Raw genomic sequence first — 25,926 nt, 5'->3', positions numbered from 1 at the left:
AAGCTTATGCTCAAATAAATTTGTTAGTCCGTAAGGTGCCACAAGTACTCCTTTTCTTTTTTGCGGATACAGACTAACATGGCTGCTACTCTGAAACCTGACATTATATAATGTAGTTCAGAAATAATGTGCGCACTCATCACTGAAGATTATAATTGCATCTCCTTTTTAGCTGGGGAAAAATAACAGTGGATGTATTTGTTATCTATTTTTCAATTTCAATAGTTAGCTCTAGTTATAATTTTTGAATTCTCACAATTATCCAGAGATGTGCCATTTTCTTGCATATATAAAAATTCTCACTAGAAGTACTTGTTGAAAGTCAATGAATAATAGGAAGGAAACGGATTGCAATTTAATCCACTTAATTGATGTGAAAATTAAAAATCTCTTAAAACCATTTCCTCTTTAAAAAAAACTCTCTCCCTTTTTTGTTTTAAAGGTTCATCCTAGATGTTACAATCTTGTAAATTAACCTGTGTAGCTCTAGGTGACATTTATATTAAGAGTTTTAATGTTCATAATTCACGCAGAGGGAGATGTCATAGGCACAAATGGCAGTTAGGTCCCCAACTCCCATTGAAAGGGAATGAGAGTTAGGCACTTACCGTTGAAAATCTTCTCCAGACGGCCCATTATGGCTAACCGCATTAAGGTCTTGGGTTTGCTCTAGTTCCATTAAATATATTTTCCTATCTAAACACCACAGAAGGCACAAAACTTGGCCATGTCCAAAGCCATCTCTGTTTGCAGTATCCCTATAAAGTGAGTTTCAGAAGAACTTTGCACACCACAATGAGCAGAACCATCTTTCCATTCTACAATGTGCCAATGATACTCAGGAATGAACTGTACTGTACCACAGTCTATTGGAACAGCCAGCATTTACAGAGCACACACAACAGTCAATAATTTGTTTTACCCAAATTACGTATTGGTCCATGGAAAATGAGGCAGTAGAATTATATTGGTGAATCCTGGGAATCTAAAGGTTCCTCTGAAGCTATTTCTTTTTAACTGATCAGAGCTTGTCTACACTTAGGGCATGTCTTCACTAGCAACATTAAAGCACTGCTGTGACAGCGCTTTATCATGGCTGTGTAGTCGCGGCACCACCTCCATGAGGGGAGTAGCTACCAGTGCTGGGAGCTCAGGGGAGTGTCTTTTCACCCCCCTGAGCGAGAAAGTTGCAGCGCTGTAAAGTGGCAGTGTAGACACGGCCTTACAGCGCTGCAGCTGCGCCACTGTAGCACGCAGTGAAGACACTACCTACGCCGATAGGAGAGCTTTTCCGCGAGAGGCAGCAGCTACGTGGATGCTCACGTTGACATAAACCCCCTTGTAGACAGCGCTAGGTCAGTATAACTAAGTCACTCAGGGGTGTCGTTTTTCCACACCCATGAGCGATGTAGTTATACCGACATATTTCCCAATTAAGACCAAGCATGAAACAACTACAGTGTACACACAGGGAATCCATGTAGGTTCTACATACCCTGACTGTGATGGGAGTTGAGGACACTTAGTGCCTCTCAGGAAGTGCAGGATTCAGATAATTTTGACATATGAACTAGGATGAAAGAAATCTTGGCTATTTTTTCTAAAATAGAAATAAGGAGATGAACTGTTACAATCCCATAAGTTTGAAAAAAAAACAAACAAAGCTTTGGCATACTGCCCCTATACTACTTAACCACTAGATTTTTTTTTTCCTTAAGAGGCTTTCTTGGAATAGCTCTGCATGAAGACTTTAAGGCTTTGCAATATTTCAGTCTTGACATTTTTTTAAAAATTTCCCACTTCTTTAGATCCATAAAAGAAAAATGATACCCAGCTCCTGTTACAAAAATAAATACATATACAGAGAGAGAGAGAAAGAGTTTCTTTTAGGCAAAGGGAAACGGGCAGATACACTACCAAAGCAAAGCTAAATGCACCTTGGTAAGAGCTGGCATCACAAAAGCTGTCTGTCTGAAATACCTCATTTCAGTGCAAAGCTCAGCCATGCTCTCATTTTTTCCAGGGAAGCAGCACTGTTACTTCAGTATTTTACAGACTGCTGTCAAAAAACAAGGGGAGTTCAAAACAGTGGCGATCTAAGCAGTGCTGGAATTCAGTTACCCAAACTAGAGGGGCCCACTTTCTTTCAGTCTGACCTCCCCTCATAAGAGCTAGTCTGCCTCTTCTTCAACTGCCAAGGCTAAAACCTGGCAAAAATTCCAACACTGAACCTGAACTATAGACTGGTATCAGACTCTCCCTTCTAATTGAAAGCCTCAGACTGGAAGGTATTTTTATGCCTATAACTAATATACAAAGAGCAACACACATAAAAAGTAGAAGCTGAAACACTAACACATATGAATTCAGCTCCCCTCCAAAGTCTTCATTTCCCAGCACTTCCTTTCTTGAAATCCAAATACCTGAAGGCAGGCTTGTAAGTAAAAGCATTTCAAAGTCTTTTGACTTGTCCCCACAGCTATCCCCTTTCCAGTCCTTCACCGCTTGTGAAAACACACACAAATGCAAGCCAGCTAGGTAAACACATGTACCACAGGCCCAGCAACAACAGTTCTGACTCAGTCCACCTGACCAGAAGGAAAAAGGTTACAAATACAAACTCCATACACAGTGTACTACTGATCCCTTTACAACAGGAAGCATTGTAAGAGATCAGGATTATTTTTTCAACCTTACATATAAATATTTCTTCCCTCGGGCAAACCTGGACAAGTCCAGAGCTGCATTCCTTGCAAGGTTAAACGTCCTTTTTGGCGTGTGTGCACGCTTGTCTTTTCCTTTCTCTTCTAACTACAAAGCCCCACTCTTTGCAAGCTCTTCCCATACACGGAATACAAACAGAAAGGCAGGTGGGTTGTATTTCCAGCTCTCAACCATAAGGAAACCTCTTACCTTTCACTCGACAACTTCAGGAAATTTCTGCCGTCGTCCGTCACTGGCTTTATGAAAATCAGCTAATATTCCCCGAGCAAAAGGCTACATACGAGGAAAGGAAGAGGCACTGCAAGCCGACAGCTCATAGGGACACACGCGACTTCACTGTTCCCGCTGCTACAGCTGCTGCTGCTGAAGGTAGCTGGTCTTGCTGGAGAAGCATGAGACTTTGATTCAGCCAAAAAAGGGCCAGTAAAAATGTAAACACCAGGGAGGAGCCGGAGGGCACAATCAATGAAATCTGAACTCCTGGAACCAGGGAGGAGTGGAAATGTGTTGTTTGAAAAGGTAATTCAGTCCACAAGCTAGTTTTTTCCACTGTGGTCCCGTTCCCCGCCCCCCAGTGTAAACTCATCTGAACTGAAGCTGAGCGAGCTGCAATTCCTAGATCATTTAACGATCATTTTTTCTGTATTTGAGGTTTTTTTCTAAAGTAAACAGCCCACAAATAGGTATGGCTGCTTCTCCACTCAAACCTTGCTCCCCACCCCCCTCATGATTTCAATACAACTCGGGGGGGGGGGCGGGGAGTGTGTCCAGGATTCTCCAGCATTAATCACGCTTATTTTTATCTAGCGACGGCTACTGTCAAGACCCCCTCAAACCCCAGCAAGCACTGACCCCTCCGCCCCTCCATCTCTGGAGTGAATCAGCTCAAATTAGGTGGAGTCAGTCTGCAAAGAACCACCCTTGGCTCCTTGAAGTCTTTACTCTTTTAGTAACAGCTGCGTCTCACCACACTGCAGCCCACAAAACAAACCTTTACTCTAAAACGTATGACAATGTGCAAATGTCTATGCATCACTACCAAATAGCCATACCATTAGAGAGCATTCATTTTCTGCTTCAGAGCCTGTCACCACTTCATCAGTCTCCATAATATGTATAATGTTAAACTACCCACCAGCTGTTTACAAGACAATAAGAGTTTTAAGTTCAACCCTATAGTAAAAATAAATGATGTACATCTGTTTACTTGATGTTGTATTTATGGATCAGTAAAGGATTGTACATTAACTGGAGTCATCCTTGATTTTTCTTTTCTTTTAGTCTCTTTTACAGACAGTGATGGTATGGGGGTGTAGGATCCTGACAATAAGAAAAAAATGCTCCAGTAGAATATGATTCCATTGGGATTGGATGTTGTATTCCGGTAGAGCAGCATTCTGCCTTCAGATCTCTTCTACATAGCCCTACTTTGATGGGGCCAGGAGAACTGGCTCTCTTTTTCTTAAGAACATCCAGAATGCTGTTGACAGTGCTTGTGGGCTGACAGAAGTAACACCCATATGAAAAAGTGCCCAGAGCAACACACAGAAGGCCCACCATTTTGTCTTAACTGGTCACTGGAGAAAGAATGGTTCTGTGTTGCCATGTGATCAGAAAGCCATGAACATTCAGAAATAGTAATGGTTGACCTCTATCTAACAAGAGACAGGATGTCAGGAGGGGTCAGACCTTTAGCCTATGTTTTATTAATTGGGTGTATTAGTTTGTGGGCTTTTTTGTGGCTGGTTTTATTTAATGTATTTATGTATTTGATTTATTTGTTTTGCTGTAACAATAGCCATTGAAGTCAGTGGATATTGATCCCTGCCAAACAATTAGTATAACATTTTATCGAAGAAGTCTGGTCAAGGGGATAAAGCACTAGATTCGGGCATCATGGGTTTTACTCTTGCTTCTCCCATTGTTCTGCTAGGTGACCTTGAGCAAGTAATTTCCCTTCTCTGTGCCTCAGTTTCTCCATCTGTAAATTAAGATAATGATGCTGACCTCTTTTGCAAAGTGCTTTAGGATCTATTGATGAAAACCCTGGTCTTATTAGTATCACTGTAACCCCAACTCATTGTAACACCAACTGTAACCCTAACCAGTCAGCTGACTGGTGTCACACAATAAATATTCTCCCTGTGTTTCTAAAGTTCTTCAGCCTTTATTACAAAACTTTGGAGAGGATATTCCTAGCGTTCAGCCCTGGCCCAGGCTGGCTGGGGCTGGAGCTGGGGCTGGGCGGCCTGCCACAGGGACTTGGGGCAGCTGGCACTTGTGTTGCGCTGCCCACCCAGCACTGCGGCCATGCCGCCCAGTCGCCCGGCGCACTGAGGCCGGGGGACCTGTGGCCACGCCACCTGGCACACTGGGGCTGGAGACACTGGGGCCATGTGCCTGGTTGCCCAGCACTGGGGCTGGGGGGCCGTGGTGGGGGTGCTCTGGGCTCTTGCAGGGGAGGGGCAGGGCCTTGGGCAGAAGGGGAGGGGCCGGGGACTAGCCTCCTCCACTGAACAGTTCACTGGCCACCCATGGCCATACAGCCATCAACACACATTTCCCATGTCAGTGAGAAAACACTCAAAAGGGTAGAATTTGGATCTTAGTGTCTCTAGTGCTTCCTCAAGCGAAGAAAGAATTGGTTCACAAAATGATATACGTTTGTTTGTGGCTTAGTATTTTAAGTTCAATTTTGTCTAACTCCGATTGCAAATAAGCTCTTTGTTTGTCCTACTATGGTAACTTTTTAAATTCCCAGAGCCAAGACTGACAGAGGCACACTTTTAGGGCTTCAGGCCTGAAGACCTAGAAATTACTACCTATTCCATTAAAACAGGTACCAACATTGGCTTGTTTTAATAAACTTTTGATCTTTTATCTTAAGTGGCTTTGCCAAACTTTAAAAATACTATTGAAATGGTTACTGCTCAAAGATTTCTGCTATTTTATAATCTTCCTTACATTGTGTTGTTCGTATATAGGGCCCTTCGTTTTCGGGTTTTATTTAATTTTTCCTGGGAATTTTTCAGTGTTTACTAACACAACAACAAAACCAGGTGAAAATCAGTGCAAAAAACTCTTAATTTTTCTGGGTAAATATTGGTGTTTATTTTGGTGGATGGAAAGACAGGGGGAAAAGTATTCAGTAGATTAATACTTTGAATTCCGTTCATCAATGTGGTCTGCTGCAGAACTAAACCAGAACTCAAAACCCAATGCCACCTCTGAGTTTAAGAAAACAATATTTCTCTAATCCTCAAATAAAACTTTTTATTTGAACAAACAGTTTACTGTTGCAGACTTAGAACTACTAGCCTACACATATTTACATTTAGTAATTGGGCCACACCATTTGCTGCACATACATTCAACTTCATCCTTTCCTCCTGTTTTTGTTCTTTTTTTAAACTTCTGAATACTTTCCTGTGTTCTGAAACATATTCTCATACAGAATTTTGTTTTCTTTCCATTTTAGTGTGTAAAATGTTTAACCGTTGTCTGCTAACAGCTTGAAATGTGTCCACAGTGGGTGTGAGATTCATCAGTACATTCAGATGCACACACACTTCAGAGCTTGCATGCATGCTTGTTTATTGCATGTATCTTCTAGACTAATACATCATCTTACTTCAACAGGCAGCGTTGCATATACACACTAATGACTAATGTATTATTGTATATTTTATGCAATGTACCTTATTTTCCTAATAAAACAAATTATTTTTTATTAGGGCTGTCAAGCGATTTAAAAAAAATCGTGATTAATGGCGCTGTTAAACAACAATAGAATACCATTTATTTTAAATATTTTTGGATGTTTACTACATTTTCAAATATATTAATTTCAATTACAACACAGAATACAAAGTGTACAGTGCTCGCTTTCTATTTATTTTTTATTACAAATACTTGCACTGTAAAAAAAATAGTATTTTTCAATTCACCTCATACAAGTACTGTAGTGCAATCTCTTTATCATGTAAGTTGAACTTACAAATGTAGAATTATGTACAAAAAAACTGCATTTAAAAATAAAACAATGTAAAACTTTAGAGCCTACAAGTCCACTCAGTCCTACTTCTTGGTCAGCCAATCGCTCAGACAAACAAGGTTGGTTACAATTTGCAGGAGATAATGCTGCCCACTTCTTGTTTACAATGTCACCTGAAAGTGAAAACAGGTGTTCACATGGCACTGTTGTAGCTGGCGTTGCAATATATTTATGTGCCAGATGGGCTGAAGATTCATATGTCCCTTCATACTTCAACTATCATTCCAGATGACATGCTTCCATGCTGATGATGGGTTCTGCTTAATAATGATCCAAAGCAGTACGGATGAACGCATTTTCATTTTCATCATCTGAGTCAGATGCCACCAGCAGAAGGTTGATTTTCTTTTTGGTGGTTCGGGTTCTGTAGTTTCTGCATCAGAATGTTGCTCTTTTAAGACTTCTAAAAGCATGCTTCACACCTTGTCCCTCTCAGATTTTGGACGGCACTTCAGATTCTTAAACCTTGAGTCGAGTGCTGTAGCTATTTTTAGAAATCTCATATCAATACCGTTTTTACATTTTGTCAAATCTGCTGTGAAAGTGTTATTAAAATGAACAACATGTGCTGGGTCATCATCCAAGACTGCCATAACATGAAATATATGCAGAATGTGGGTAAATCAGAACAGGAGACATACCATTCTCCCTTCAAGGAGTACAGTCACAAATTTAATTGACACATTATTTTTTTAACGAGCATCATCAGCATGGAAGCATGTCCTCTGGAATGGTGGCCAAAGCATGAAGGGGCATACAAATGTTTAGCATATCTGGCATGTACATACCTTCCGAAATACCTACAAAAGGGCCATGTGAACACCTGTTCTCACTTTCAGGTGACATTGTAAATAAGAAGCAGGCAGCAGTATCTCCCATCGATGTAAACAAACTTGTTTGTTTTAGCGATTGGCAGAATAAGGAGTAGGACTGAGTGGACTTGTAGGCTCTAAAGTTTTACACTGTTTTGTTTTTGAGTGCAGTTATGTAACCAAAAAAAAAAAATCTCCATTTGTAAGTTACACTTTCACGATAAAGAGATTGCACTACAGTATTTGTATGAGGTGAATTGAAAAATACTATTTCTTTTGTTTATCATTTTTACAGTGCAAATATTTGTAATCAAAAATAATAATATAAAGTGAGCACTGTACACTTTGTATTCTGTGTTGTAATTGAAATCAATATTGAAAATGTCGGAAAATATCCAAACATATTTAATAAATTTAAATTGCTATATTATTGTTTAACAGTGCGATTAATATTTTCGAGTTAATCATCTGAATTAACTGCGATTAATTGACAGCCCTATTTTTTACATATTTCAATTATACAAAAGTAGGGTGAAAATCAGAAAAAAATGAATAATACTTTTTGTAAAACCCAGGAATTTTTCGGTAAAAATCGGTTTAAACTGAAAACGAAGGGTCTTATTCATATAGTACTGAGACATGCTGTTGTAATATTGGATGACTGCTGTCCACCTAGTACTCACACGAAAATGAGATTTGGATTTCATGACATTATCCCAGTGAGCAAAAACAAGCAAAGATTAAATTATATTAATTAATGCAACTTCCTATCCAGTTGCTAGTATTTATTGTGTCATGATGATTCCAATTCTGCTGCAAACTTTTCTTTGTGATTCAAGTATGGATTTAACTTGACCTAATTGTGTTTGAATAACTAGCAACACAACAGTAAAAAGTACTGGCACAGGAATAAAACTGCAATGGCAATGCACTAGGCAAAGCATCCTACTATTAAATGTACTGTGAAATCGTGAATTCATTTCATCCTCTTTCTTTTGTCTGTTTCAAAAGCAAAGCCAATCTCTGGAATACCCCACAAAACTGGCTGTTGTTTATTCCTAATGCCAAGATTAGGAATGCATTTTTTTTCATGGGCGCTACAGCAGCATCTGCATCTTTGATTGGGTGCTTGGCTCCTCTCTCATTAGACATTTAGACTGATTGCAATATTAGTTATAATTATGATGGTGAAGCAACAGAAGGAACTAAACCCACACAGACAACATGATGCTGCTGGTCATCCATTTTACAAAAAATGTACAGTACCATTGTAAACACTGTTTATGATAAAGGCTAATTGGTATACAAAAGGGCAATTTCATAAGCTTAGTCTTTCTTTTGAGTGTGGAGTGTGAAATTTATTTAAAGATGGCATTACCATAGTATAGAAAATCCTTGAAGATGCTCTCAATTTGCTTGAATACATCTTCTGGAATACAGAAGGGTACTAAACTGATTAAATATTTAATCTGGGGGGTTATGGTCATTGTGTGAGATTTTCAAAAATGATTTAGGAGCACAAGTCCCACTACTGTGGGACTCATGTTTCTATCACCAAGAACACTCAGCTGCAAGGTCCTGAATGTTTTACTCTGTGTTCCTCCACATGGAGCATCCCATTTTAGGAAAAAAATTTCAAGATGGGTACCAGAGTGAGGAACAAGCCTTCACAATTAAAAGGACCTTGAAGATGATCTGGAATAGGCTGGAGAACCAATAAAGAGTATGAAGAACCAGTGTGATGTGCTCTAGTTAGTCTGCAGTACCTAACAGGTGGGCTGCTATGCGCTGGACCATCTGAAGATTCCATAGTCATTGCAGCAAAAATGCATTACATTATTCTATCAATAGGATAAAGGTCAGGAACACATGGATCACAGTGGGCAAGTGTCTGAGAGGAAAGGGTGCAGTCCCTAACCAACCAAAAGATATTTCTAGCCATTGCTGCTATTTGGGTGTCTGGAAACAGCAAATAATCCAGGAGAACCCCAAGACTGCATGTTGCCTTGGAAACCGCAGAGAAGATGCCTACAATGAGAGTTGATGTCAGAGTTCTTGCCAGGTCTACAAAGTACTTCCCTCTCCTTACTGGAGGTGACAAGGCAGCATCACCTCTGTTTTAGCCAGACCGAGCTTGAACAGGTTGCTTTGTAGGGGGCACAAGCATGTCTAAGGGTCTGCATTATCTGTGTTTGATGAAAATAAGATGAGGAGCTAGGTATCATCAGCAAATTGTTAGAACTGAAGCCCATACCATCTCATGCTCTCTCATGGTGGCTTAGTATATTCATTAATGGCTTGGTCCAAAGCCCACTGAAATCAACAGGAGTCTTTCCATTGACTTCAAAGAGCTTTACATCAGCTCCTAATTTGGGACTCCACAAGTGAGAGCTGTTGGAGTTGGAGTGAGGGTGAAGATGGAGGAGCCGATGATGACTCTTGGATTTATCCATGACGATTGAATAGACTCAATTTAGTGCCACTCCACTTGCCAAAGCAAGGCCTCATTGACAAACAGAATCCCATAGTTGATTAACTCAAAGGCTGCGGATAGGGCTAATAGTATTAATATGGACTTTTTCCTCTGTGGATAGCTATAAGGACCTTAAAATCTGATGGTCTACAGGTGCTTACTTTAAATAATCCTTAATCCTAGAAACGGTTGTGGCATGGAGTGTTAATATGAGGCATTCATATATCTCTAGGATGTATTCTGTACAGACTATTCAGTGTAATCATAAAATCATAGAACTGGAATGGACCTCAAGAGGTCATCTAGTCCAGTTCCCTGCACTCGTGGCAGGACTAATTATATAGTAATGAGTCTGCCATAAAAAATGAGACACTGAAATCCGAGTTGTGGCACTCAGGAGGGTTATTAATACATTCCACTCTATTATTAACAGGGCTTAGTAAATTCATGCAAGTGAAGTGGGAAATATCATTATACTATTAGTCTCTACAGTTCTTTAAAGAGAATTGGTGATAGGAGTAGAAGCTTGCTACAGACAGCCTTTCAAGAAGAGCCTTCTATTTCTTAATGCCTGTTCCATGTGTTTCCATTCAATGGTGCAACTGTGCCTTGTGTGATTCACTTTGTTAAAGATGAAAAATAACTGAAGCTCAGATTCACAATTCTATTTATTAGCTAGGACATTATCAGGATATTTGTAGGCCCAAAATGTTATGTAACTTTCCCTTTTAAAAAAAAAAATCTATTTGTAAGGTCTTGTATTTTTTGTGTATAAAAGAATGTTTAAGTGTTCTTCATATTTCTTCAACTCTGACCCCCAGCTCTCTTTCCGTGGCCTCTGACAGGAGGTCTTTCTTTCCTCTCTTCAAACTCCAACTGGGCCTCCTTTCAGACTACTACTCCCTATCTGTGACTCTGCTCCCTACCCTTGCCAAAAACTCTTTACTGTAACTTTGATGTTCCCCAGCAAATCTGATTGTTTCTCTGATGGGATCAAGTGGACAGGTTACTCTGTTATAAATCTCACATGATCTGAGGTTTGCCATTCAGAGGTGTTGTCACTGCACTACACATCATTTGCAAGGGAACCCCAAACCTGGAAAATATTGTTGACCCCACCAATGACACCACTGTCCTGTTTTTACAACAGCATCGCCCCTCTGCTGTGCAGAAGCAGATGTTCTGGGCTTTTTAGATTGGTTTCCCAGGAGAGGAGAAATCAGTGATGTGGAGCCTGCTTCGTTCACAGTCCGGAAATGAGATGGCCAAAATGCATGCAGGGCAATCTAGTCTTCCAGTAATCTCAGCCAGCATCAGTGCCCAGATCCCAGGGAGAAGCTGTGCTTCAAGAATGGACACTAATCAGTGTCCAAGGCAGTCAGCAAACTCCTACAACTCCGACAGCTCCCTCTCCCCTGCAGTTAAGCACAAGAAACCAAAAACTAATTCCTCAGCATGTCCTGCCAACCATCAAAATCTTCTTGCACACTAAGAGGAAAGAATGTGTAATTCTGTGTCTAACAGCACCACCTGGGGACTCCCACCATAACAATATATAAGGAGTCACAGCTTGGGGGTCAGTAAAGAAGCTAGTCAAAGCCCTATAGTGGGATCAAAAAGTTGGGAGGGATCTTTGGGAGTTATGGCGATGAACAGAGAAGGGGGAAATGAGCACAATGGAAAACATAAAGAGCAAAGTTGGCTTGTGATGGGGACTGGGCAGTACTAGCTCCAGAATAGGGATACTCAGTCAAACCAAGCTGATCCCTTAAAGGTTCAGTTATCTGGGAGAAAGACAATATTTGGGACAGATGTGTTCTGATTTTCTGGAGTATTTTTTTAAACTAACTGTTTAAACCTTACCTAATTTTAACCCTATTTGTACTAGTGTTTCTGGGATTGTCACGTAATTTCATCTAAGAAGTGTTGTGACCTGTTTCTCTTGTTCAAATTCTCTCATGATTGATGATATTCTCTATTCCCACCAGCACCACCTCTAGAAGTGGCAAGCACACTAAGAAGCAGTATACAAAGAAGAACACAGTGCATACATTCAGAGAGGGATGGAGAAGGGGGGAACGAGCTGATTACTTCTCTTCCTTGGCCTTTCCCCACCATTGCTTCGAAATTTATAGAAAACTAAGTGCCAAAGTTCAAGCATCCACAAGGCAGTTTTAAAATCTGCACAATCCATACTTATGTGTTCAAGATCTGGCACTTTACAGAAGTAATCCTGTCATGCAAGTGATCTGCTGTTGAGCAGTGTGTCCAAAATATATGGCACAATCAAGCATTTATTCAACTAGGTTGCTCCTTCTACTTGGTTTTAAATAGTCTGCTGAAGCAAACATAGGTTGGATTGTCCTGTCCACTTCCACAACAAACAACAAGCAGTGGGAAAGCTGCTCAGACAGCTCTTAATGGGGAAAAGGCACATATCATTTGCTCTCCCTCCAAGAACCCCATGGAAGCTGCACTGGGGTAGCTCTGTAGAATTGGGCCTCCACTGCATTTAATGTAATGGGATAAAGAAGAGCCTCTCTCTATGGCATTCTCCTGTCCCTAGGTGGGAGATAGCAATTTGGACATCAATCTCTAAATCTATGCTGTTAAAAGTAACGAATAACAGATTTTTCAGTTTGCTGACAATTAAAAAAAATTTGTCGAGGTCAAACCGAAACCAAACTTTTACAACTTTTTCAGCTAACTAAAAAGGAATAACTAAACATGGTGGGTCCAATGTAATGGTTACATTTTAAGCATTTTTAATGTTTTTTAACTTTTTAATAAAATTGCAGGGACATTTCTAAATGAAAAGTTGTTTCAACCCACAAAAGAAAAAAAATCAAAAATCAAAAATCAATTAATTTAGGAAAGATTGAAACAAAATGTTTTGACTTTTTGGAATTGTTTTTTTAAATGAACAATTCAGCAAAACAGACACAAATTTGTTAAATGCTTCAGTGTTGCTGATTCTGCATTTTTCACCAAAAAGTTTTAGCTGAAAAATTTTGCCCAGCGCTAGTTAATGAAGACATTCCTCTGCAGGTGTGGAGAATGCGTGAATTCACCTTTTGGAAAACAACATATTTTTCCTATTACAATTGGTGACTTAGAGGTGCGGAAAAAAATTCAAAGCAAACAAATGCTTTTAAAACCAAACAACTTTTTTCCCATGGCAGCGCAGAATCCATGTATTTCTACTTATAAAAGGTATTCCCAGAGCATTATTTTTTTTCTTATTCATTATCTTTGAATTCTTTGTTAAAATTTCCCACTTGTAGTCTTCCTCTTCCTGTTAAATTGTTAAGTTGGACAGTAATTAGAGGCCCCAACCAAAATCACGGTCTCATTGTGCTAGGTGTAAAAGGTACGCATGGTAATAGACAAACTTAATAATCTAAATAGACACACAGACAAAGGGCAGAAGACAGAAAATGTTATTGTACCCATTGGAAAATCAAGCCAAAAGCATTACTGTAGTGTGTTCAGGAGTTCTGAAAATCTGGCCTCAGCTGTGGGTGCTAAGCACTTAAAAATCTGGCCCTAATGCACTTGCCCAGGGTGATACAATATGTCTGTGGCACAGCCAGGAGCTGAACACAGGTTTCCTGAGTCCCAGTCCACAGTTTAGCCATGAGATTAATCTTTCTTTTTCTAAGGAGAGTCATCACAAGGAACATGCAGATTACAGACTGGAACAATCTCAGTCTAACTATCCAAATACAGATCTAAAATATGCCAGCCTGAACTTGTACACTTTCCACAATGCATAGATACACAACAGTGTCAGAAGTATTTAAGCCACAAGTTTCTATCATTATACGGGTGGACACTGTTGAAGAGGGAAGGGGAAATGGGAATCAAAGTCTGCCCATCACAGCACATGTGGAAACAAGACACTTAATCATATCTTCACATTCAGCATTACTGAAGACCAAAATAAACCAACTTCCATTTATTTATCTTCAACTTAATGAGAATCTCCTGTTCAATAATAATAATAATAATTAATAAAAAAGTCCACACATGACACTAAAAGAGAAAAGTCTCCTCTGAAAGAGGCACAATTGAAGGCAGATATAAAAGACACTGCTCCAAGTTGGCAGTGTTTTGTTTGATAAATCCAATCATTCCGTGTTTCTATTATCATTGCCAAACAGGAATGGAGGGGAATTGTTGTAGTACATCATTTTTCAAATGAAAATAAACATTTTTCTTCTTGCCTGCCAAATCTCTCGCTTTCTGTCTTTTAAACAACTTTGTATATAGTTCAAGAATCAAAGTTGGAGTTCATTTGATCATGACCAATTTATATTTCAGTTTCACTTACCAGAAATGGCACCGACCCCGCTGTTTTTGTTGGTAGGCATTTGCATTCCTTTCGAGGCACCAAAGCCAAGCAGTTTTGTCTCAGCCCTTGAATTTTGCAATACTGAAGGGGCCCTCTGGGAAAACAAGTGTTTAACTACGAGAGAGGGCAGCTCCCCATTCAACAGTTATTTACTTTGGGTTGAACAGGAGAAAAAATTTCAAATAAAAGTCAAACACCCCCATCAAATCATGTCACATGGGTGCATTCCAGGAAGCCAGTTATTGCTTACCTGGAAACACTTCTCAGATGTTTTTCTCCATAAAAAAGAAAAGGTAGGAACAAGCAAGTTTGTAAACTTTTGGCTATTTCTAAATATGGGATATTTGACTATTCTCAGGATAGCCCAGATATTTTGTTACCCACCACTTTAGGTATGGCAATTTGGACTGATTTGTGCCCTACAGGAGTTTGGCTTGAGGCTCCAAAGCCACTTCTTTTGAGAGCCAGACTTCCCCAATTTTCAGGCACTGCTGGCAAACATCACAGTTTGTCACTTACTATGAAGCAAACAAGGGGATCAGATGGAAAAAAAAAACATTTAAGGGATTCTAACACTGTGCAGACCAGCTGAAACACTTGCCTAATGCTTCCTTAGTTTAAAAAAATTGTCATTTTAAGACAATTTACCATGTAAGTGTGTGTTCTCTCTCTCCCACAGGTTTTTGCTAGCTAATTGTCAGGTTGTGGAAAGATTTAGAGGTTACTAAATAGATGAAACGTTAAAAGTGAAAAAACATTTAACAAGAATGGACTAAATTCATCCTTTCTGTAAATCCATTTTCAAACAAGTTGTACCAGGCATTAATTTGGCCCATTATTATGGTCTCTGATGCTGGGCATGATGTTTTTTTTTTCTATCTAGCGTTGCTGCCTACTAAACTAAACAGTGTGTGTGCAGGTAGCATACTCGACACTCTTGCTGTGCATCATGCAGTCTTCTTTGGATGACAGACATGATCATGCATAACTTGCTGCAGTGACTCTATCTCTGGAATAATCTCAGCCAAGAATTCAACCAAGAATGCTTGTCACTCTGTTCAAACCAAAGCACACTCCTGAACTGCCATGGTACTCATCTGGAGTGGGAACATTAAAATAACCAGAGATAATGAAATACACTACAATCTGGTGGGCATTATACAATGTACAGTGGCAAAGCTGTTACAGACATTTTGCTGCCTTTTCCGGAAATAAGTAAATTTTGGTCATCTCGCTGCTATCTACAAACAGTATCTCTACTATATCATGCTGCTGTCATCAAACTGAAAAACAGCAATAACGATTAACAATATCATCATTGCTGGTCCCTTCCTCCTCTAACAAACGTGGTTTGAAAAGATAAACACCCAAAGCTATAGAGACCACAGGAACAAAATGAGGAACTTACAGTAGGTGATACCATCTCTATCAGTCTAACGACAGCACAAACAACTTCTCGAATTCTACCATTGCAGTCCCAAATACTGTTCTCAGTCACATATTTTGAACCATCATAGTAGAAGACTCCCAGGAAAGGTACCACCCAGTTATGGGGGAATGTGATACTGACTCAAAATCAGAGAGCAAGAAGCTGTTTCTAAAGTTGTATATGCATATGGAGGAAGTGTGTTAACATGAGCTAGCATATAAAGTTGCTCATCAAGGGCTCTGAAGAGAAATAAGTGTCTAGATGAAGAAATTAACAATGTTTTTCAATCACTTCTTCCTTCCCCAACTGCCAGAAAATTCTAGACCCTTAAGGAGAAAGGAAAGGGAACTACAGCCATAGGGGACTAGCTGTCTGCAGACTCCTCCTATTCTAGACATATGTAAACACTGCTCCACTAATCACCAGGAATCCTAGTTTTCTGTTATAACACCCCCCCACCCAATTCTCTGATTAAAAAAACCATAAAAATCTGAGTTTTTCCACAATTAAAATGAAACACTGAAGTTTAGTTTCCCTAGTCACAATATATATAGGTATCAGTTGAACATAGTGTTTTATTGATATACAGTAGAACCCCATTTATCTGAGCGTCTGTTCTCCGGTTCTCCATATTAATTGAACCACCAGCCTCTCAGGGCTGAACCCCTGAGCCCCAGCCACCCCGGGCTGATTGCCCAAGCCCCAGCCGCTATCAGCCCCGAGTGACTGCTGGTTTGGCTAATACAAAGCGTTGGATAATGGAGGATCAGATAAACAAGGTTCTATTCTATGTGTTTTCATTTCTTAACAATATGTAAAAGATTCTCTGTAAAAATGCAAATTCTGCATTTTTCTGCGTTTTTCCATGACAAACAGATTTCTTGAATCCCTGCTAATCACCCAGGAGGTCAGGAACACTTAGGAGGCAATTCTCTCTCTGCAACTAGTGGTGAGCCCCCTGCATCTAGCTATTTCAAACCAATATCGGAGACTCAGAAAAACTGGGTACATTTTACTGTATGGTTTTTCCTTTTTATCACCTCTTTCTCAGTTTTGTACCTTCAGTCACAACACAGTGCTATGGGGTGCAATCCCTCTGTGCATAAAGTGTCAACAAGAACAAAATAGGTCTCTTTCAATTTCAAATTATTCATTTTTTTTTAAAAGCCAACCTGAAAAGTTACAAAGTCTGTCAGTTTCATGAAGCTTGCGGTATCTGTGAATGGCCGTGCAGGTTTGATGATATATTTCATTACCCCCCAGTTCTTAATATGCACAAAAAAGTGAGGAGGCGTTAGTATGCATACTATATATAGGTCATCTACTGCCCTCTAGTCACGTATATTACTCCTGTTGATTTCAACGGGAATTATAAGTACAGGCAAAATGCTCTAAAATGTCCCATGCCCTAAAAAGTCTGAATTGGAACAGAAACATTTAGCTGAAGAAAGCTACCTGTAACAACATCAGATGTAAGAGACTTTAAACAAAGCTGCTGTCACAAAAGCAGCAGAACTCTCCCTATGTCTCTTAAGCACATAGTACACATTAAATATATACAGAAGTGGAAGGCATTTCTAACAGCAGCAAATAGCATGACGTCAGATTCTATTCCACTTGATCCTATCCCACCCACAAGGCCTATATAGACATGAGGATCAGACACTTTACATCAGAACTACTTCCCCTCCAACGTTCTGGCTGCACAGTCATTTCTTTGCTTTTCTGTAACTTCCTGGATAGGTATCTCGAGCAGTATCATGGAATGTGTGAGTTTTTACTTATTGATTGCAACACTGAAAGTCATTTACAGAATCGGTTCAACGGCTTGCATGGCATTTCTACTGTAGCCCGATGCAGGGAACAGCACAGTGCTGGACCACCCAAAGAGGAGATTTTGCCTCAGGTAAAGCACAATCTTTTTAGATGCCGCTCCTTGCACATCAGTGGAGTGTGCGTGTGCATTTACACACGCAGTGTGCTCCATCCATTCTCATGGAGCAGATGGCTGCCTGCAGTGCCCGCACTCACCCTGCTTGGTGGAATCATGCAGAGGAGAGGGGGAGGCAATGGCCTTGCTTCAGTCTTTCAACCTTTTTGCTGGCTTGTTTCCTATGGGAGAGCAGCCGTCTGTTCATGCTATCATGAGGTGCCCTTGTGCAACTGTGTTGTGGTGGAGAAACTGAAGTTTCTTGTATAACTCATCTCTCTTACCCCTCCATACACACACACACACACAGACTTCTCTCAATCTTTACTCAATACTGATTCTTAAGGATTTAAAAAAAGATGCAAGCTGAATCAGATCATGGCTGACAGTGCTCTAGCTTTACTCCTTCCATGTTTCTTCAGGGAGCTTTGTGAAAACAGAAACGTTGGCATTCGTTCAGGCCTTATCTGCTCCCCTCATGTTTTTACTTGCAACAGAGTCAGGCTTGTGTGTGTGCGCAAGCAGGTGTCACATTCTGAGCTTTCACATGAGAAATACGCAAACCAAGAACAATTACTTCTTTTGCCTGTTCTGAGGCAACATCAAGGAACCACGCAAACAGGAACGAGACCATGACGGCTGCTTTTACACTACTTTCACCCAGACCACACTGCACTGTAAATACCGATAGGAAGGAAGGAAGGATAACTTATGGAATAAAGGGTCCCTGGCAAGTTACAGACATATAATTGTACCAAGGGAAATGCCTGTCTGTATTCCATTGACCTGGGCACCCCTTACTTTATCGTCTTGCATATCTTCTGCAGAGTTCCAGACAATGTAGCTTTCGTGCTTTAACTGAAACCTGTGAATTTGCCGCAAGATGTAGTGACTATAGGTATATATTGAGATTGAAAGTGTCAAAACTATTTGTAAAAGGATGACTGGCCTTTAAGGGCAGATGGATCCACTTGTGACACACTCAGATTGTGAAAAAGTGTGCACTATCATATGTCAGGCAGGTCATGTGGCTAAAACAGGCCTTTTGGGATGGAGATAAAACCAAAAGCCTGCAGGGAGCAGGAGCCAGTTAGGAAAGCTGGGGTGTGGAGATCAAGTCTGCTAGAGGAAAGCCTCAGCAGGGACAGGACTAAGGGCTTGACTACACTACCATGTGGGGTTGATCTAAAATACGCAACTTCAGCTACATGAATAGCATAGCTGAAGTCGACGTACTCAGATCTACTTACCGCGGTGCCTTCACTGCGGTAAGTCAACAGCTGAAGCTCTCCTGTCGACTCCGCCTGCACTTCTCGTTCTGGTGGTTTACTGGAGTTGACGGGAGAACGCTCAGTGGTCGATAACGCAATAAATCGACCCCAACTGGATCGATCGCTGCCCACCAATCCGGCAGGTAGTGTAGACAAGCCCTCAGAGTTGTACCAAGAGTTGTAGGCCAGCTTGAAGGCTGGGTGGGAGTTTGTGTGATTCCTTGTGAACTTTGACCCTAAGAAGGGTTGTTTCTCAACACATGAAAGCCTATTTTGAAGGTGTTAGGGAGTTCAAGAGAGGGAAACTGAGTCAGCAGCAACCCTGCCACCCCCAAGGCTGCTACACAACGATTAATACAAAAACTCTTTCTAGCCTACATCTACCCACCATCTAATTCACACCAACCAGCTCTCTAACGCCCAAATGTGCCACTGTTCACAAATCAAGAATCCTATCCACTTCTATAACCCTTAGGTCTTTCTTCCCCCTGCAGCCACGCTGCAACTGTGGCTAGACAGAGAGGGACACAACAGTCAACAACTCCCACAATGGTAGAATTTCACTGGTTCATGTAAGGGAGCTCTCCTTCCTCCCATCCCAGTAAGTATTTTATAGTTGCTAACAGTTTAATCTTGGTCTGTTATGATAGAACCCTGGGGACAAGCTTGCTCTCCTCACCTTCACCATCAGGGCTCATGTTTTCATAGGAATCCCAGCGGATCAGTGGATCTGAGGTATTGTAGTCAATTATCACTCCATGGTCATTCTTCAGGTGTTCACATCCTGAAAGGGTAAGGTCTTGGTCAGAGACAAAATGGGGGAGTACTCCTGCTTTCATCTGTATCTACACATACACCCATCTCTGACAATGTGCTGCTTCAGTGAATGCATTAACCCCATCTTCGGAAGTGTGGGGAGAAATGATAGGGAAAGACAGTTCAACAGCCACACTGAAATGGACTATGGAAACTAAGATTGTATTAATGTTTCATTACAGTAGGAATAAACATAGAGTTTAACTGGAGCCTCTGACTACAGAGTAGCCTTGCCTTAATAGCACACACACACACACCCCAAATGAGAGGGTATGCAACATTCTCTAGCCATGTACGACCAAAACTGAAGTGACATCTCAGAATGATACCACAAGCATCTCCATTGTCAATTAGCAGTTCAACTGTTGCACAAAGAAGAAATGATGTAAGGTCATGTTTCTTTTGGGGGTCACTATTGTTCTCATATCAGAGAAAGTTTATTTAGTAGCTTTATTAAATAAAAACAGTGTGTGTAAATGACAACAGGGCTGCAGTGAAAACAAGGGTAACAGCTCAAAGGCAAAGCTGACATCTCAATCTTAAACTTTTGGCTGTTTTTCTCCACAGTAGCAGATGTGCTGCTGTTCCCATACACTAACATTACACTGAAGTCAGTTGAATGAAACATTTGCCTGGTGCATTTGGCCTCACAGAAAGTGTCCTCCGCCAGACATACATGGAATTTTCAGCAGTCACCAAGGAGTTAACTCACACATTTGTTGCACCCTTAACATGTAATTTATACATTTGAAAACTATAGCAATGAGGGATTTAGCTGTGGTCCAGTGTCATGAGCACAAGAGAGGAGCATCAAGAACTCCTGACTTCAATATGGGCTCTGACGCTGACTTAATCCGTGACAATATGCAAGTCAACTTGCTACCTCAGTTTCCCACCTGGAATAGGGGAGAACAATCCTTATGTACCTACCCTATAGTGGCGTTCTGAGGGGCATTTAATTAATATTTGTAAAATGCTTTACAGAAGCAAAGTGTTATATAAGTGCTATTATTAGGCCCACTTTTCAAACATAGGTACCTAAAGTTAGGAGGCCAAAAGTCTGCATTTAGGCACCTAAGTAAGTATTTTTAGACACGTAAGTACTGATTTAGGTCCTGATCCTGAGGGCACAATAAACAGCAGGGCTCTGTGTTGAGTGCCACAGTCCAGCCACATTCTCACAACACAGGACTGGGGCTTTAGGTGCCTACACAGATATTTAAGTGCCCACATGCATATATAGGTTTCCAAGGTTTGTCATCTGAGTTTGACAAGTGGGCCTTCTATTATTAAACTTATGAAGAGCTGGAATTTGCCATTTTTAAAATAATTTCTCAAATACTACGAAACTGTAAAATTAGAGTCTCTTCAAAAATGGGGCACTGAGACTTTTTCCCCTTATCCCTTTTTGCACTCAGATAACTCAGCTATGAAATAAGTTCCAACTCTGAGCACCTGCTGAAAATACAAATCTGATTCATTCTCTAGGATGCCAGAAAAACAGAAGTAATAATGAACAGATTTTGATCCTTTTTCAGACTGGCAGACTGGCTACTCTTCACGCAGACCAGGAGCTTTACCATCCAGGAAAAGCATAGATTAAGCTAGAGAAGCTATTAAAAATGAATGTTCTTATAAGGAGTCTCAGCAGGCAAAAGTAGAACTGTGCGCTGGACTGGAGAGAAGCCAGCTTTTTACTGGCTGCTACTACTAGTCTCCAAGCAATTAGACTGTGAAAAATGCAAGGGAAAGATTGCCAGTACACAGTATATGTAACACTACAGAAAAGATTATTTATGGCACATGGAAAGAACTATATTTTGAAACACATCTCTTTTTCATCATCTCAGGCAGAACCAATATTTACCTTTGGAAAAGCAATAAATGCATAGTAGTAGTAAATTGTTCACAAACTCTATGATATAATTTTTTCATCTTGGATATGGGAAGTTCCATATTAGTATAGACACAATCTTAGATTATAATGTAACGGAGGAAGAATACAGGGTATAACTTGTGAGCCAACTTCCGACCTGGTATAAACACAAGCAGCTCTACTGACAATGAAGTTCTATTTGGTTTCAGGTCTGAAATTGGTCCAAAGTTTGTCACTTGTTTAAATAAGTTCATGTAAGGCACCTGGGATAACAATGAATAATGCCTGTAGCATTTTATATAGACCACAACTTAGATTAGGTTTTTGAAGGAATTACTTTTCTTCAAATAGAGTTATTTTAAATATTTGGCAGTATGTGATTTTATAGCATTGTGGTCACTTAATCTATGTATGCTAAAGCTATCCGTAGAATAGTTTACTATATATGTTATATGTTTTCTAATAGTTATCAGCAACCACTCCAATATATTTTTGTAGTCAAATTCTGATCACAGTTACACTAGTGTAAATTCAGAATAATTTTATTAAGTTCTTGTATTCCAAGGTAAACTACACTCCACATTTTCTGTACTACAACTTTCTGGGATGAAATTTAATTTTCTTTCTGCACTTCAATTCTGTCAGCTTCCAAAATAAACAGAGATCATTCTATATATTGAATGCTTACCTTGGATTTTCTCTGGGGTTCCTGAAAAAACCAATTCAATCTTCCCATAATCAGGGAAGCGGTCATCTGAAAATACAACAAAATATCACAGCAAGTTTATTTTCCAGGGAATAGTAGCAATGCATTCACAAATCAAGATTTTACAGTAGAATGAATACAATGTGTGTATTTTCTCTTTCCCTTTTTTACTTAGATTCTACCAACTGCCTTTTAAAACAGCAAGGTTCCCCCCGACCCCCACATTCTCAGTAAAAGACCACAAAAGCGGAAGTCAGAGTTTGGTTTACTTTCCAGAACAGTCAAGAACACAGAAAAAAAACAACTAACAACAACAAAAAACAACGCTTGTTTTAGCGTTTTATTTGCAGTGGTTTCATAGCTCAAAAAACCCAGCAAAACAACAATCTTTGACCACTAAACAAGTATGTGGATGTAAGCAGTGTCAGGGTGGAGCTCACCCTGACATCTGGTGGTGAGGTGTGGCAAGTTGTGGAAAAGAACTTCAGGGGACGATCTCATTTGCATAGGCACACCCACCACGCCTAGAATGAGACCACAGCTGCCCAAATGGTCACTTTGGCTGCTGTGGGATCCCCAGTGTCTCTGTTATTGGGGCAGGAAGAATAAATTGTTATTACCCTGATTATGGGAACTGTGCTTGGAACTGTACGTGGCCTTTTGTTATGATGGAGGGATTCACCATCAACTAAGTAGCACTCGCTAGGCAAGGGTCATGGGTTCCAAAACTGTGTGAATGGAGAGAGGTTGGGGACAAGTATTAATACTTGGTGGCATGGGCCCCTTGGTGAGGGCCTTACATGCTAATTGCACTTCCTCCTCTCTCCACTGTGGAATATCAGAGCTAATTTTGATTTCATTAGAAGTCTAGTTATAGGCTGCTGAGCTCATTTTGGGTTGACAGTGCACCAGCACTGGGGCTCCCCTACTACAAGCTGAATTCACCTAAGAGCTGAAATCACTGAGTGTTGTGTTAAGTAGTGGGGGAGCCTGAAGATATATTGTGGAGCAGTTTGCGGGACGGCTGGAGTGCCTTGCGGACCGGCTGGTGAAGCAGTTCGACGCGGAGCAGTTTGTGGATGGCAGAAGCTGTTTGTGGGCCGTGGAGCTGAGCGAAGGAGTTCGTGGGGCGACTGGCGGAGCAGAGCGCAGCTTAGCGAAGGAGTTTGTGGGGCGGCTGGCGGAGCGGAGCGCTGCTATGGAGCTATGGGGCGGTCAGCTTCAGATCATGTAAGGTGCCTCTTACCCCCGTCCCATTTCCACCCAGGTTGGGAGGTAAAGCTCCGCAGATAAACTTTCGAACTCTGGGGCTGCCCTGACCAGGGACAGAGACTTTTGGGGCATTGGACTTTTGGGACTTTGGGTGATTTGGGGTTGCTGGACTCAAGAACCAAAGGGAAAAGGGCATGCCCCAATTTGCTTGGGGTGGGTTTTTTTTGCTCATGGGTTGTGTTATGAATCCTGTTGGTGGTGTTTCCCCAACATAATGCCACATTGTTTCTCTCTGTTATTAAAAGGCTTTTGCTACACTCAGACTATGTGCTTGCGAGAGGGGAAGTATTGCCTCTTGGAGGCGCCCAGCGGGGGTGGTATATATTTGTCCCAGGTCACTGGGTGGGGGCTCGAGCCGGTTTGCATTGTGTTATTGGAATGGATCCCCTAGATATTGAACCCGGCCCTTGTTGCTGCCAACTCTGACGGGCAGAAGGGTTACATGTATATATATAAAAAATCACACACACAAACAAAATACAACACTTTGGGAAGCAGCAGTACGATACCTAGGTGAGGATTTTTAAAAGTGACTAGTGATTTTGTTCCAGAATTTTTGGATATACAGAGGCCTGATTTTCAGGAAGTGCTGATCAGCTATACACAAGCTAAGAACACACATCTCTTCCTAGTGAATGAGCACCTGTAGAATGTCCAATTAAGCTTCCAAAATGGAGACATCTGATATCACTAGGCATTGTTGAAGACACTGATTTTAACATAAACACACATTAACAGACACACACACATACATACATCCCAGTATACACAATCATGAATCCCCTCTTCATCCCACACACACAGAAGGAAGCCTACCTTTGTTAGCATTGTCCAAGTCCTCTTTGCCAAATACCAGACCGTAGCCTTGAACGGCACCCGTGTGAAACTGCAGGCGGAAAACGACATCACGGGTGGCTGATCGATATTTTTTGTGATAACACTTCAGCTGAACAGACAAGAAAAAGAGAAACACCCCTAGTAAGTCCATTCTTCGTATTGTCTGTGTTTATATATTGCTGTCTGAACAAAACCAACAGTGATGCAATTTACTGCAGATTCCACCAACGCTGAAACAAGGAAAGTAGCTTACTCAATCATTGTAAAATTATACAAGCCCAGAACAAGTTACTTTTTAAAAAATGGATCAGTAAAAAAAGTCATTAATTACTCTTTTATCACCATCAGTCATCATTTTATGTGACAGATCGGCAGATTTGTAAGCTGGCTTACATCAGTATTTTTTTTGCAAGGTACCAAAATGCATCTTAAAATAAAATAAAATGGATCCTCAATCTAAAGCAACTGAAGAACACACAAAGGCTTTCTTCACTTCAGCAGTAAGATAGTGAGCTGACTAAACTGTTTCTGGTAACCTAAAGTTAGACCATTGTAAGCAAGAAATCCTGTCTGCAAGGAGGCCATGTTCCTTTGGAATCTGCCATGATGAAAGCGAGGATTATTTTTAAAATCTTCCTAGTCGTTCTACCAAGGACAAGACCTTCCTCTGAAAGAAGGAGTACAGTTGGCAGCATTTGGGTACACACAGAACAGCATTAAAAATGAACTTCAGAGCATGGTGTGTGAAGATCATAAACGTAAGTACATCTGCCAAAAAGCACAGGGAAGGAAAATAGCAAAGCTGCTGTTTCGGTTAGTCCATGGGGAGGAAGGTGTCCACAGTTACAGCCTACTGTACATGTTCTCCTGTAAAAAACCACTGACCATGTTTGGCTGATGGAGTGATGGGGAGGACAGGGTAATGCAGGAAAGAAACACAGGTTGAGCCAACCTGTTGGTACAATAGCTTATGACAGAGCACAGCTCCTAAATGCTGTCACTCACCTCTGTCACTTAAACAAAGGAGGATTTTTAATCTTTTTGTGCACCATCTCCATTCTTATCCTTTCACGGTTAGAGTACAGCCTTGTCTACACTGCCACTTGACAGCACTGCAACTTTCTCACTCAGGGTTGTGAAAAAACACACACCCCTGCCCCCCACCCCCACCCCCCGCGGCCCCAGGAACACTGCAAGTTTCAGCCCTGTAAAGTGGCAGTGTAGACAGTGCACCAGTGCTGGGAGCTGCGCTCCTAGTGCTGGGAGCTGCTCCCCTCGTGGAGGCGGGTTTTTTACAGCACTGGGAGAGCTCTCTCCCAGCGCTGGGGCCGCGACTACACAGCCAAGGTAAAGCGCCGCTGCGGCAGCAATT

General features: G+C 40.9%; 1 protein-coding gene across 7 annotated transcripts in view; it reads right to left on the bottom strand.

Annotated features, from left to right (window-relative positions):
* The window catches only part of TNS3 (tensin 3), a 343,602-nt gene that overhangs the window by 103,249 nt on the left and 214,427 nt on the right, over positions 1-25,926 (bottom strand). For all 7 annotated transcript variants that reach the window (XM_084621461.1, XM_084621462.1, XM_084621463.1 and 4 more), the window contains 3 exons: positions 24,534-24,663; positions 22,428-22,493; positions 19,727-19,831 (listed from right to left, as the gene is read on the bottom strand). In XM_084621461.1, the coding sequence (XP_084477587.1) occupies positions 19,727-19,831; positions 22,428-22,493; positions 24,534-24,663 (301 nt within the window). The remainder of the gene's footprint in view (positions 1-19,726; positions 19,832-22,427; positions 22,494-24,533; positions 24,664-25,926) is intronic.

The sequence above is a fragment of the Lepidochelys olivacea genome, assembly GCF_965140295.1.
Source record: "Lepidochelys olivacea isolate rLepOli2 genome assembly, chromosome: 2".
Classification (NCBI taxonomy): domain Eukaryota; kingdom Metazoa; phylum Chordata; order Testudines; family Cheloniidae; genus Lepidochelys; species Lepidochelys olivacea.
Note: the sequence above shows the minus strand (reverse complement) of the source record. Positions and strands in the feature narration are given on the sequence as shown.